Source organism: Equus asinus, chromosome 1 (genome assembly GCF_041296235.1).
Source record: "Equus asinus isolate D_3611 breed Donkey chromosome 1, EquAss-T2T_v2, whole genome shotgun sequence".
Classification (NCBI taxonomy): Eukaryota; Metazoa; Chordata; class Mammalia; order Perissodactyla; family Equidae; genus Equus; species Equus asinus.
Window position 1 is genome coordinate 201,984,416 of NC_091790.1, and position 15,156 is coordinate 201,999,571.

The following is a 15,156-nucleotide window of genomic DNA, read 5'->3' on the forward strand; positions in this document are numbered from 1 at the left end:
AGATAGCTGAATGAGTTAACTTTAGGCACAAAAGTATTCATGATAAGTCAGTTTGGAACTGATAAATGTCTCCCCAAAATACTTATTTTTGTTTTGGAGGAGTTGATCCTTAGCCTTCTTTTCTTTTTCCTGGCAAAAATGAGATGGGAGAGACATTTCTAGCTAATAACAAGAAAATCCATTGTGCCTTCCACATGTTAAAAGCACGCCTTTCCGTCCTCTACAGCAGGAGGGCACGCATCCCCGCATTCCGGGTGGTAGCTAATGTTGTCTGAGAAGTTAAATCACAGTATCAATAGGGGAGTGTTAACATTGTAAGTGAAGCACGGCTTTCATTTGCAAACGGTGAGTTGTGCCTGTTGCCTGCGTTGTGGCTGCCCTCCCCTCCACACTGAGCAGAGACCCCAGAGGCACCTGTAGCCCACTTTTCTGCTTGTGGCTGTTTTTCCATATTAATCTGAACTCACACGTCCAAGTGGCAGATCAAACTGCCCCTTCACAGTAAGAATGTCCCCAGAGAGGTGTTTCAGGCCCCCCAGGGGCCCCAGCAGGGCCAGCACCCGGAGGCAGAGGAGGAGCACCGAGCAGGGTCGTGTGGGGGCCCAGGGCCCACCAGAGTCCCCCTCTTAAGTGCTTGTCACTCTGCCTACTGCGGGGGGTGGGGGTGGACGTCTCCTGGTTTCTGTGGAAATGCAGGTCCACCTCGGTGAAGGAACCTACTAAACCTTGTTTCCCTCTCGGGTCAAAGCACGGGGAACCTGAGAGCAGGGCATTTGACAGAGAACCTAGAGGGAGGTCAGGGTCATGGAACGTCTCCAGCAAGGTGCCTGTCTTCAGTTCCGTGTTTGCTGCCATCTCGAATCACATACAGGAAACCGTCTTTATGAAGGAGAGGAAACGGTGGGGTGTGGAGATGCACCGCGGGCCAGTTTGGAACAGTGAGGGCAGCGGATGGCCACGTTCGGGATGCAGCGTTCCTTGGCTTCTCTGGGTCTCCATTCTCTGGACTAACCCTGGCAGAGAATTTCTTTGGCACACAAGTGTTACAGAGACATGGTGGGGAGAAGGAAAAGGAGCTCTTATTAAAAACAAACCATAGCCAAAAAGCTTCTTCCTCAGGCTTTTCTGAGGGCTTCTGGGTCACCTGAATAATCATGGTCCAGACTTTTATATACCCCAATGCCTGAACTAAGTGCAAGCTGGAAAATTACTACTACCATATATTTCAGAACCTAAAGTTTGCACTGAGTGAGCTCAGACTGTAGCCCTCTGGTGATACTAACAAGCTTATTTCTCGTGTTTGTGCAAAAGTGTTTTCACGTGCGCACAGAATGGCTGCTGCGCCCATTTCTGGGGCATGTATAGGTGCTCACACGTTGCTGCGTGACGGATAATGGCCTGAATCCCCTGCCCACTTGTCCCCAGAAGTCATAGGATGCCCTTTGAAGAACAGGCTGAAAGTTCATCTTTCAATTTTATCTTATTTTTTTTTAAATACAATTTGGTGGAAAGAGTTTCCACCTTAAAGAGAAGAGAAAGATTTCAGAGTAGGACTCAAGTTGATCTGCTCAGGTAAACCATTTGCTTTTTTTCTGATAAATTCAGTTTATTGCTTACGAACATTATTTAACCCCCTCGTCAGCCAGGATGGAGTTATAAACAGCAGGGCTTTGCTCCTGGGGCATTCCCCTGCCTCACACCCTTGACAGTGGTGGTTTCTCATGAGGGCACCTCATTAACCTTTCCTGACCAGCGTGCCATCCGTCTCCAACGCTCCAGGGGAGCAAGCAGGGAGGATGGTATCACTACTTTTGGCAAATGAGGGTAGGATAATCTGCCCAAGTTCCAGACCATCCCACCATTTCCCAAGCGTGTCCCTCCCTTTCCCATCCCTACAGGCTTCTTTCAGTCCTGTGTGGTGGAGATGGTGCAGGCAATAGCGCTTCACGAGGTGGGTGGAGGGAATCATGCTTCTGTGGCAGGAGCTGTTCTTGGAACGGGTCGATCTGTCCTCCAAGTGTAGGGAGAGGAATGCCTGGCAATAGAGGTGTTTAGTACCATTTTTAAGTGAACTGATGGAGGGATCGATGGATATAAAATGAGGAGGGTGCTGATGGCCAGCCCTGAACAGGCTGTTGAGCGGGGGAAGCAGGATGATGGTGAAGTCCTGAGGGAGAGATGTGGCAGCGAGGGTGCAGTGTCTGCAGGGGACGGAGCAGGGAAGGGGACGCCCTGGGAGCCCTGCACCCAGTGGAAGAGCTGTGGCGGTTTGCACTAGAGGCGGCACGGTGACTGCAGAGGGAAAATCTCCTCAACAAGTAATTGAGAAAACTGAGTAAAACCTAGACGGTTCTTGCGAAGGAGTCCCTTTTTCACTTCTCTTTCTACGCAGGCTGGCTTCTGAGAGAGCAGCAATTTAAGCCTCTCATTCTCCGAAGAAATGGCCTGCTACCAGTCGCCTGGCCAAACACATCACGTGAGTGAGTAGCATTGTTTGATGGAGCTGAGGGCCTGAGGACCGACCCCTCCCAGCACACCCCGCAGCACACGCGGGTCCTGCCTGGGCTCCCAGTTTGCGGGGAAACATTGGGAAGGGGTTACTGTCTCCCTTTGATGGCCTTTCATCCCACAGCCCTGGGCACAGGCCTCTTTGTGCAATGGCTGTATTATGTACCCCTGACCCCGAAGTGTCTGTTTCCTCACATTTAAAAGGAGTGGATGGTGTCACCTGATCTCTGAGCTCATTCCTGTCTCCAGGAGTCCAGGCGCAACAGCTCCCGCCCTCCTCCAGCCCCCTGTCTGCATCTCTTCCAGCACCACCTTCTCTGCCCCTCAGTGCTCACCACTCCTGTCACTTTCCTGGCAGCTGTGCATTTCCCTCGGAGGCTCAGGAGCCCCTCGTCCCTAGCCCTCTCCGGAGACCACAATTCAAGATGACTCAACGTCAGTTCACGGGAAGACAGAGCATCTCAGTTTCAAAATCATCAGCATTGGGAACAAGCTGATCTCTAAGGAACATGCTCCCCGTGCTGCTCTCCGCGCAATCACGTCCTAAAGCCAATCTCCCCACAGGCCTCATCCTTCAAAGGAACCAGCCACAGAGGAGAACTACGTTCAGGTTTGCTCCTTCTCTGGGTTTCCATGGAGAGAATTAGCTGGATGGAGGCATCAGTCAGGTTTATCCAGAGAAATAGAACCAATAGAATATAAATATATGAAGAAGTTTATTTGACGGAATTGCCTCCCGCGATTGTGGGGGCTGCTAAGTCCAGAATCTGCAGGGCAGGTCAGCAGCTGGAAACTCGGCAGGAGTCGATATTGAAGTCTCGAGGCAGAATTTCTTCTTCTTTGGGAAACCTCAGTGTTTGCTCTTAAGGCCTTTAACTGATTGGGTGAGGCCCACCCACATCCTGGAGGGCCACCTTTATTGGACCACATCTGCAAAATACTCTCACAGCAACACCCAGATCTGTATTTGATTAAATCACCAGGTACTAGGGTCCATCCAAGCTGACACCTAAGACAACCATCATACTCGATTTGAAAGGCCCCCTCGAGGATGGCAGGACGGCAGCAAATGCTCAGGACCAGCTTCCATCCAACAGGCCGGCACTTGCTTGGACGTAAACGCAGGACTGAGCTGCATAATCAGTATGGTGGTTCCTCGGCTTGGATGACTCTCCCTTGAATTGTACAGAGGCTGGGACAGACTTTACAAGCCAGAGTCGACTAGTTTCTGTGGGAACTGGTCAAAGAAGAGATTCCAAGCGTGGAAAGTTGCTACCGTTTCTCTTTTGGCTCTAAAACACCATTAGAACGAGTTACAGTGATGTTACCTGGGAACTGGCTGACGGAAGCTGGGTTTTGACGTTTGGTACTTAAATTCAAATGATTCCCAAGCTGTTTATATTTATGGAATTATTTTTCCTGCCAAGGTAATCGCTGTGGCTGGTTTTGCGTGTGGAGGGCTTGGACCATATCCTGTGTGGTGTGATCCCAAGGAGCACTGGGAAAACCCACTTCTTTCACAGTGTTTTTTTCTGTTCACCTGTCATAGATCCTGAAATTCCACAGGTGGAGAGTCATTCTTCAGCATCAACTCCTTGAACCTGTTCAAGGAAAATACCCTGAAACTTTGCACACAGCAAGGTCCTGATTTGCTTTGGAGAGGATTGTGTAGGATTTTCCCGGTAGTGAAGGCTGAGAAATCATTCTTGGGTGGGGCCTGAATGGACACCCTCCCTGAGAACAGGAAGTAGGAGGTAGGAAGAAAGAGAAGGATCGGGAGAAAGGTACCTGGAAGACAATTCAAGAAGGTGAGTGGGCAGAAGAGAGATGCCCCGGGGTAGCTACTGGCACAAGACTATTCGAGTAAGAACATGGAAGATGGATCTTCTATAGTGTAACAGTTGCCGTGAGCCTAACAAATCAGGACTTCCCTCTGTTTACTGGATGTACACTCCACTCCACAGCGCTTGGACTCAGGATGATCTCCTACTCCTGGCATGACCAACTCATCCTGGTTGCCTGGGACTTTCCCAGTTCCAACACTGAAGGTCCTTTGATCAGGGAGTGCTCTCAGCCCTGGACAAACGCGGATGTTTGGTCACCCTCCATTCCACCATCACCATGGAAGCTGAGGAAGGAATTTCTTTTGTGAATTTACCAAAGGGGGATGCTTTGCCAGGCAAACTTGAGTTTGGGGTGCCGGGACTGAGACCCTAAAGGCAGACAAGAGCTCGAGACAGCAGGAGCTCAACAGGAAATCACTAACCTCCTTGATTGGTCTTCTGGGCGGACAGCACATGTTCAATGCCTCCTATGAGCTAAATACAGGTCACAGGAAACCACATGCATGTGCTGGCATGTTGGCGCTGTCTATACCCTCTTCGGGAGGAGGCTCAGTCTAGTGCTAAGAACGGCTGAGGGTCAGCAGACCTGGGCTTTTGTCTTGGCTCATCCATTAAATTACGTGTGACCGTCAGTAGTCCTTTTGTCTCCCCTCAATTTCCTCATCTATAAAATGTGGGGTTTTGTGTCAGGTGTCACATCCACTGCCGGTATGAACAATCCCTGCATCTTTCCCCTCTAGAACACAATGGAAGGGCCTCAGAAGGGCGGGAAAGACACCGTCACCACAGGTAAGGATCTGGTGGAGCTCTTCGCGACACTTGGGGCCACAAACTCAGCACTGGGCAAGCAAACCTCCCACCTTGCAGTGAAAGGCACAGGACTAGAGTCACCCCAAGACAAAGCAAATGCATTTCCCCAGGAAACACAACCTATTAGACTGTTTGCTGTCGTGCTGTCCTTGGTGAAGGTAAGTTTCTCCAGATAAAACCCTGTCATCTTGTACAACAGAGACCGGGCACGGATGGGAGGAGTAGAAAGGAGAGTATGAACATCTCAGTGGTTGTAGGAGGCGCTGAGCATCAAATAGCAGCTTGAGGCCTTCAGGGTGAGAACTAAATAGAGAGAAATTTCCAGAAAGGGTGGCAAAACTCGGCAGTCCCAAAAGGAAAGGTCCCAAGGGCTCTGGCCAGCTGGGGTAGTTTATTCCACTAGCCCCACGTGGGTTCTCTCAGGTCTCTACCTGAGAGGGAGTCTGGTGTTTGCTCTGAGCACAGCCCGGTGATGGGAACAGAGGGTGTGATGCCTAATTGATCATCGACGCCATTTCTCTGGGTCTTTTCCATTTTGTCTTTGATCCTCCTCCTCCTCAAAAGGCACTTATTACCTTCTTAGTTCAGGCTGCTGGATGACAATAGCGTAGAGTGGGTGGTAAACAACAGATATTGCCACCTCACCGTTCTAGAGGCTGGGAGGTTGGAGATCAAGGTGCCGGCAGATTCAATGTCTGGTGAGAGTCCGCTTCGTGGGTGCTGTGTCCTCACATGGTGGAGAGAGAGCTCTGGTCCCTTCCTCCTCTTCGTTTTTTTGAGGAACATTAGCCCTGAGCTAACTACTGCCAATCCTCCTCTTTTTGCTGAGGAAGTCTGGCCCTGAGCTAACATCCATGCCCATCTTCCTCTACTTTATATGTGGGATGCCTACCACAGCATGGCGTGCCAAGCAGTGCCATGTCCACACCCGGGATCTGAACCGGCGAACCCCGGGCCGGCGAGAAGCGGAACATGCAAACTTAACCGCTGCGCCACCGGGCTGGCCCCCCTTCCTCTTCTTATAAGGACACTAATTCCATCATGGGATTGCCACCCACCTGGCCTCATCTAAACCAAGTCACCTCCCAAAGGCCTCAACTCCAGATGCCATCACACTGGGGTTAGGGTTTCAACATCTCCATCTGGGGGTCACAGACATTCAGGCCCAGCAATTACACCTTCACTTTTCATGCGCTCTAACAGGTGGAGGAGAAGAGAGCTCAACTCCAGGATCATCTCCGTTGAGGATCCTCCTGGTGGGCAAAACAGGCAGCGAGAAGAGCGCCACAGGGAACAGCATCCTCTGCCAGCCAGCGTTTGAGTCCAGGCTGGCGGCCCAGTCCGTGACCAGGACGTGCCAGAAGGCGACAGGCACCTGGAATGGGAGGAACATTCTGGTGGTTGACACGCCCTCCATCTTTGAGGCCAAGGCCCAGACCCAAGAGACCTACAAGGACATTGGGGACTGCTACCTGCTCTCGGCCCCAGGGCCCCACGTGCTGCTGCTGGTGACCCAGCTGGGGCGCTTCACTGCCCAGGACACGCTGGCGGTGAGGAGAGTGAAGGAGATCTTTGGGGCAGGAGCCGTGAGACACATGGTCGTCCTCTTCACCCACAAGGAGGACTTAGGGGGAGACTCCCTGGACGAGTATGTAGCGAACACGGACAACCACAGCCTGAGGAGCCTGGTCCAGGAGTGCGGGAGGAGGTACTGCGCCTTCAACAACCGGGCCACCGGGGAGGAGCAGAGGGAGCAGCTGGCCCAGCTGATGGCCGTGGTCGAGAGGCTGGAGAAGGAGCGCGAGGGCGCCTTCCACAGCAACGACCTCTTCTTTGACACACAGATGCTCCAGCGAGATGGGGCCGGGGTGGGTGGAGACCACGGGTGCTACCTGGCCAGGGTGCAGTTGCAGGTGGAGAAGCAGAGGCGAGACCTGACAGAGAGCGCTGTGGCTCGAGGGCTGGCAACGCAGGGGGAGCGTTTCCAAGTCTGCTTTGCACCCCTAGGATTCTGCTGTTGCCCATAACGCTCACCGTCATCGCCCCCTTTCAGGCTGAGCGAACACAGAAGTATGGGAACCCATGTGGGACCACACCAGAAGTCAGCAGCCTGGACTAACCCCTGGGCTCTCCGCCCCCCCGCAGACGCTGGGCCCCTCACCGGGTCCCCTTACCGGGCGCTGGGGGCGCGTCGGGTCTGCGGGTCGGGAAGGCGGCGGGGCGGACGCAGTGAAGGAGGAAGCGCGCGTGAAGCCGAAGGTTCCAGGCTCGGCAGCAGGGAAAGAGGAGAAAAGGCGCTTATGGAGCGCGCCCCCTTCCCCGCAGCCAAGGACGCGTCCCTTGGGGTCGACCGCGAAAGGCTGCGCACCGGACCCGGGAGCAGCGAGCGCGCGGGCGTGCGCGTCCCCCTGCACCGGCCGCTTCCTGTCAGAGCCCGCGGACCGCCAGGCCCCCTCCCATTTCCTTTCGCGACTTGTTAGAATAAGCAAGATGCGGAGGAAGAGGCTGTGCAGGCAGTGACGGATCCCTCGGGTTCAGAAACGCCCCCTGTGACCCTGGAAAGTTCTTGTGGGTCACCAGCCGCTCCCCTCAGCACCCGTCGCAGGAGCACCTGCACCACCCAACTCCCCAGGCCCCTTCTCCATCCTCTGATTCCAGAACGTTCCTGCTTACCAGGGAGGAAAGGCACTGCTGGTCCACAAAGGGCCTGGAAGCACAGCGCTGAGGACGTGACTTTGAGGGGCTCCCCAGGCCCCGTGTGCTGGCTGCCCCTTCTGTGCCATCTGACAGACAAGCCCCATGGGGCCTTACTGGGACTGGAGCTTGTGTGTCGATTGTTAGGCGCGGGTTGGGAGCAGGGCAGTAGCTCCTAGGTTTGTCAACTGATGGCACATTTAAGGCCGGAGCAACGGACTTAAAACGACTATGTTGCAAAGCCAGCTGGAGAGCACAGCGTGGGCTTAGGCAGGAGCCAGTCTTGTCCCAGAGAATCTCCAGATTCCTTTCTGTTGACTTTTGAGTTTAGGCTCAGAGTCACATAATAATGATTGTCTAAGATTTGTTGGGGAAAACACATTAAATCTCCCGCCAATCCACAAAACCTCTCCACCAAAATAGAAGAGAAAGAAACAGTTTTGTCATCGAACAAGTGTTAGAGTGGCGTCATATCACAGTCCTCGAAGAGATTGCAAAGACAAGGACATCCCACCCTGTCAGACAGCCCAGCAGATGCCGCCCACGACTTACATGGTCTCGAGATAAACCGTTACTAGTCCCCAAATAAGAGAACTTGATGACGCCAGTTGTCACACGGAGTTCATCCTAAATTCACCTGGTAATTGGGGTGACCACCTGTGTTACTGAATTGCCTTTATCCAAAGGAAAAGTAAACTTGTCACATTTTATTCTTCTTCAGAGAAAGGGAAGCACAGCCCTGGACAAGGATAAAAAATGAATGCAAGACCGACCCACTGCAGAGAGGGTGAAGGGGGTTGATTTGCACAAGAGGTGCCAGAAGCAGTTCAGTGACAACGTAAGAAGTCATAAGAGGTCATGACCTTCTGCAGCTTCTCCATGACACCCATGGCCTCTGCTGCCATTAGCCTCAGGGAGACTTGCATGCACACGTTGCTCATTGAAAGTTTAACCCAGTGAATAAATGAGGTTGACGAATGCAAAAGATAAGAAGGATACAGTGTAGGAGGTGAAAGCAAAGGATAAGGATCTCAGAGTTTATCTAGAATAGCTCTTTTCCTTCTTTTTTTTTCTGTCACTTTACAGATAAGGAGACTGAGACCAAGAGTAGAGAAATGCTGTTCAGAAAATCACATAGTTAATTTTAGTAAATGGTGTGAGGTATGCATCAAGATTCTTGACAAGTAGAAGGTCAATTTTCCATCTCCATATCTTGAAAAGACTATTCTTTCTCTATTGAATTACTTTGTAAGTTTTGCTAAGAATTAATTGATCATATTTGCAGAGGTCTATTTCTGGACTCTATTCTGTTTCATTGATCTATATGTCTAACCTTCACCAAAACCCTGCACTTATGATGACTGTAGATTTATAGTAAATCTTGCAATCAGGGAGGGTAAATCCTCCAACTTTTTCTTATTTAAAATACTTTTCATTGTTTGTTTTTTTATATAAGTTTTAAAAGCAGCCTGTAAATATCTACAAAAAGTCCCACTCAGATTTTGATTAAGATTGCATTGCTCTGTAGATTAAATTAGGGAGAACTGGCATCTTAATAACATTGAATCTTCTTATCCAGGAACATAGTCTGTCTCTCCGTTTATTTTGGTCTTAGATTTTTCTCAAAATCAACATTTGTAGTTTTCAGCATAAAAATCTTAGATTTATCCCAAAGCGGTTTTTATGGTTTTTAATGCTATTGTGATGGTACTGATGATTTAATTCCACTTTCCAGTTGTTCATTGCAGAAATACCATTGATCTTTGCATGTTGACCTTGTCTTCTCCTACTTTGCTAAGTCATTAGTCCTAGAATATCTTTTTTTCTCGACTCTTTGGAGTTCTGTATGTAGACAATCATGTTATCTTTGAATAAAGAGCTTTATTACTTCCCTTCCAATTTGTATGACTTTAATTTCCTTTCCTTGCCTCATTTCGCTGGCTGGATGCCCATTACTATGTTGAATTGGAGAGGTTGGGATGGACAGCCTGAGCTTTTCTTGACCTTAAGGGAAAAGTATTGTTCACACCTTCTGTAATCTTACTGATTTTCTGCCTGGGTGTTTTACTGATTACTAAGAAAGGAGGTTTAAAGTCTGCAATTATAATTTAGGATCTGTTTATTTATCCTTTTGATTTGTTGAGTTTTAACTTCATGTCTTTTGAAGCTCTATTTTAGGTGCATACATTTTTAGGATTGTGTCTTCCTGGTAAATTAACACATGTATCCTTATGTAATGTCTGTCTTTCTCTTCAGTAAGGTTCCTTGTTCTATAGACTACCTTTTTATCAATATAGCCATTCAGCTTTCCTTTCGTTAGTATGTTCATGGTTTTCTTTCCCAATTCTTTTACTTTTAGCCTGTCTCTATTGTTCTGGTAGACAGAATTCTAAGATGGCCCACAATCCCCTCTACTCGTGTGCACGCCCTGGATAATCCCCTCCTTCTGAGTGGGGCAGAGCTTGAATAGGATGGAGGTCACTTTAGATGGCAATGATGAAGAGACCCCCAGATGTAATTAGGGTCCCTACTCAGCTGGCTTTGAATTAGTCAAAAGGGAGGGTGTACTGGGTGGCCTGACCTGCTCAAGAAAGCCTTAAAAGCCAGAGATTCTCCTGCTGACTTTGCAGAAGGCAAATATCCATGCCGTGAACTGCCTATCAAGAGGGGCCGCCTCTAGAGCCTCTGGGAGGACCTCAGTCCTACAGCCACAAGCAACTCAATTCTGCTAACAACTCGAGTGAATTTGGAAAAGGACCCTGAGCTTCAGATGAGAACCACTGCGTGGCTGAGCCCTTGACTGAAGCTTTGTGAAGCTCTGAGCAGAGGACCCAGTTAAGCTGGTGCCCAGACCTCTGACCCACAGAAACCATGAGATAACAAATGTATGTTGTTTTAAGTTGCCAAGTCTGAGGTCATTTGTTAGGCAGCAATTGAAAACCAGTCCAGTTATATTTACAGTGAGTTTCCTGTAAATAGCCTACAGATTGGTCTTGATTTTTAACCCTATCTTATAGTCTCTGCTTTTTATTCATGGGGTGTTTAGACCATTTATCACAGTGAACTTGTAAATAATATTAGACCACTTCGCATGTGGTTTAAGAAACATACAACAGTATAGTTGCAATTTCTCCCTCCCACGTTGTCATGTTTGCCTTTTGCATATGCTGTAAATTCCCTAATATGTTATTAGTAGTTTTGTTTTACACAATTATCTTTTAGAGCTATAAAATGTAAGAAAAATGTCCTTTATATTTATCTTCTTTCTTTTGGTCATTTCTGGAGCTTTTAATTTATGTAAATAAAGATTTCTGTCTGGTATCACATTAATTCCTTCTGCCTGAAGAACTTCTTCTAATATTTCTTTCAGCACAGGTAAGCTGACAATGAATTATCTCAGCATTTTTTAGCTGGACAGTCTTTATTTCACCTTCATATTTGAAGGAAATTTCTGTTGTTTATAGAAATCTGGGTTGACACTTTTGTTCTTTAGTATTATAAAGATGCCACGCCATTGTCTTCTGAATGGCAGGCTCTGACAAGAAATCATCTGTAATTACAATATTTATTTCTCTAATATAACGTTTTTTTCCCCGGTTATTTTTTTTATTTTTATTTTTTATTTTTTGGTGAGGAAGATTGTTGCTGAGCTAACATCTGTTGCCAATCTTTCTCTACTTTGTCTGTGAGATGCCACCACAGCATGGCTTGATGAGCTACGTTTAGGTCCATGCTTGGGATTCGAAGCCCAGGCCACTGAAGCGGAGCACACGAACTTAACCACTACACCACTGGACGGCCCCTCCCCTGGTTATTTCTAAGTTTTTGTCTTTATCTTTGGTTTTAACAGTGTGGATATGAAGCGTCTAGACTTTTGTTTGTTTGCTTGCTTCTGTGTTTATTCTGCCCGGGCTTCTCTGTGATTCTTGGACCTGTGGCTTGGTGTCTTTCATTATTTTTAGAAGAGTCTCAACCAAATCTCTTCACGTATTTCTTCTGCATGTCCTCTCCTTTCTCCTTCTGGGCCTTCAGTTATACGTATGTTAATCCGTTTGATATTGTCTACAGCTCTTGGATATTCTGTTCTGTTTCTTTTTCTCCCTCATTTTTAGCTTTTGTTTCAGTGTGGGGACTTTCTCTCCACCCGTCTTCAAGTTCACTGATTCCTTCGTCAACTGTGCTGAGTCTACTGATATCCCTGCTCAGGAAGATTTCATCTCCGACAGGGCTTTGGATTCCTGCCACTGATTTTTGACTCGTGGTTTTCGTCTCTCTCTTGAAATTCCCCTTCTTGTAGTTCATGTTACCCACATTTTTTATTCAGTCCTCGTTGTTATTTTAAAATCCTTGTCCAACTTCTGGACTGTTTCTGAGTCTGGCCTGTTGATTGCTTGGTCTTTTGGTAATGTACAATTTTTTTCTTGCTTTTTTTGAATGTTTCATAATTTTATTAAATTATAGACATCATGTGTAGAAGGAAAGTAGAAACTGAGATAAATAGTATTTGTGCCTAGAAGTGGAATCCGGTTTCTCCTGTCTGGCTGTGAGCATGGGGTTTGAGTCAGTCTACCCAGGAGGGGAGCTGGTGGGGGTTGTTGCTATGGTTCCCTTTGTGCACCTTAGGCTTGTATTTCCTGAGAGTTGCCTGTGCTTAGGGTGGGCACTCAGATACCATAAGGTTTTACTCAGTGTTCCTGCTTTGCCCGCCTTCAGCTTCCAGTCATCTCTGCACAACTCTGCCTCCCAGTGTCTCCAGGCCTGACCCTCCCTTGTGGTAGAGGCCACTGCTTCTTACTTGTTATTAAAACTGCTTGTCAATTGTTAATTGCTTTTGAGGCACAGAGTGGGGCAGGGCAGTGTCCTCTGTTCTTGTCCAGCTTCAGTCTCAGGCATCTTTGTGAATCTGGGCCTTGGGAGCTGGACTTTCTCCGTGTGTCTAACTGGATTAGGGTCTCCAGAGAAACAGAACCAATAGGACAGACAGATATAGTAATGTATCTTCTTATACTTCTTGCACTTTGTAAATGTATTCAACAACTAATCATATCCCACCTTGCATTACCACTAGCTCCCAACTCTATACACTTCTATATAATGTGAAGTATTTATTCTCATGAATAATAAATATGGAATATTTATGAGTGTGAAATTTATTTATGAGTGTGAAATTTATTTATTGATGAGTATTTATTATTATGAAAAGTTTCCTCAGGTATTTCTATTTCTGTATCATAGTCACGGAATTTAACCTACAAAGTACTTCCACCATATTATTTCATCATCCATGAAAGCTAGAAAGATTAATATTAATATATGCATCTCAAGAAAAAAACGGAATCCTCTTGTGCCCCAGGTCTTGGAGCAAGTACACAGCAGACCAGCTCCGAAACACGAGCCCCTCAGGCCCCGTGGTGCATCTCCCGCTGTCTTTACTACTCCCCTTATCGCGCCCCTTGCGATGCCCCGAGGAGGGCATTTTACCCACGGACGTCCAGCCCTCCCTTGATCCAGCTATACATTTCTATATGCTACGGTCCACATGAGAATTTAAAAACCGTAATACTTATATTTACTTTAAAGTCACATTTCCATTTATAATCAAGGCAGAAACAATAAGTAATGACAAATATTGGAGGGCATTTGCGGACACATGTACGCAAGACAAGGAAAAAATGAAAGAATAACAGATTAAAATCAGCCCACTGGTAAGCAACGCCTTGGCCCACAGCACTTGCTCCTGCACACGTTACTCTGGAGCCAAACTGGGGACACGGGCCATCCCCCCGGCTCTGCCCCTTTCTGCTGCCCCTCGGGTCGTCGAAGGAACCCCTGCCTGGCTCGGAGCCCCTGCATTAACCCGGCAGGGCTGCTGAGGACGCTAAAGGCGGGGATTAATAAGGAACATTTCCCCAGCCATGCTTCACAGACCCTAACGCGCTGCAACGGTCGCCAGGCCCCTCAAGCCCCCCCGACCACAGCCCACCCTAAGCCCGCAGCCCACCCCGGGCCTCCCCCCAGCCCTAAGCCGTGGCCCCAAAGCGCTTTCGCGTAGGCCCCTAGTTCACGTGGAGCCAGCATGGTCCAGGGCGCCTGCGCACAACTGCCTACCTTCCCCACAGATGCCTCCTGGCGCATCCACACCTCCCGACTAGAGGAGAGAAGCGTCTGTCACATTCGGAAACAGAAATAAGCAAATCCTATCCTTTGATTACACAACTTAAGGATGGCTCTGGTTTTCTAACGATGCGGCATTCCAGCACTTTCGTGGGCTGGCCCATCCTCTGTAACACCCAACCAACCGTACAGCCACACCAGCCTAACCTCGGGTGTTCTGCGACTTTCTGCCCAGGCACCTGCCTCTCCTTCTCTTCTCCACTATCACAGAGAAGTTTGATTTTTTTTTTCTGTTGCATAAAAATCCAGGTAGATAACCACACTGAAGACATTACTCAAAATCCTGCTTCACTTTGGAAAGACTAGAACCATGAAAAGTGCAAAAAAAAAAAAAAAAAAAAAAGGAAACTTATTTTCAGTATAATTACGTTTTTCTTGTGGGTAGTAAATCATTGTACAAGTAGGTAAACTGATGTGTCAGATGTAAACGTTAACATGTATGCCCCTGATATCGCTTCATTGATGATCCTAAAAGCCCATGAGGATCATAAAGGGATGAATCTACCATGTTGAGAACTAGAAAACTGTTAAGCGAGGCGACACTGGGGCTGAGTGGTTAAGTTCCTGTGCTCCACTTGGGAGGCCCAGAGTTCACCAGTTTGGATCCCAGGCGCAGACCCACACACCAGTCATCAAGCCATGCTGTGGTGGAGGTCTGCGTACAAGAACCAGAATGACCTACAACTAGGATATACAACTATGTACTGGGGCTTTGGGGAAGGAAAAAAAAGAAGAAGATTGGCAACAGATGTCAGCTCAGGGCCAATCTTCCTTACCAAAAAAGAAAAGAAAAGTATGGTTTTCCATACTTTTCGAATGTCTGTTATGGTCTGAAGGTTTGTGTCCCCTGGGAGGTGATTAGGCCATGAGGGCAGATCCCTTATGATTGAGAATTGTGCTCATATACCACAGGCCCCAAGAGCTGGCTCATCCATTCACCATGTGAGGACACAGCCAGCCAGCATCTGGAACGCCAAAGAGGGGTCTCACCAGAACCCGACCAGGCTGCCATCTTGATCTGGGACTTCCAAATCCGGAACTGTGGGGAAAAAAGTTTGTTGTTTATAAGCCACCCAGTCTGCAGCATTATTTTTTTAAAAATAGCAGCCCTAACGGACTAAGACCG

The 15,156-nt window shown here is 48.1% G+C and overlaps 2 protein-coding genes across 2 annotated transcripts in view; both read left to right on the forward strand.

Annotated features, from left to right (window-relative positions):
* LOC123287442 (GTPase IMAP family member 1-like) overlaps positions 1 to 15,156 on the forward strand; it is a 221,816-nt gene that overhangs the window by 34,720 nt on the left and 171,940 nt on the right. The gene's annotated exons all lie outside the window — the stretch shown is intronic.
* Positions 2,426 to 7,189, forward strand: LOC106831126 (GTPase IMAP family member 5-like). The gene is made up of 3 exons (XM_014841154.3): positions 2,426 to 2,476; positions 5,093 to 5,141; positions 6,366 to 7,189. Exons 1-3 carry the CDS (start codon positions 2,441 to 2,443, stop codon positions 7,187 to 7,189), a joined length of 909 nt encoding a protein of 302 aa, XP_014696640.3. The 5' UTR covers positions 2,426 to 2,440.

Coding starts and splice junctions, on each gene's coding strand:
- LOC106831126 (XM_014841154.3), top strand. CDS start 2,441: ATGGCCTGCTACCAGTCGCCTGGCCAAACACATCAC. Junction 2,477..5,092: donor CGCCTGGCCAAACACATCAC/GTGAGTGAGTAG, acceptor TTTCCCCTCTAG/AACACAATGGAAGGGCCTCA. Junction 5,142..6,365: donor GAAAGACACCGTCACCACAG/GTAAGGATCTGG, acceptor GCGCTCTAACAG/GTGGAGGAGAAGAGAGCTCA.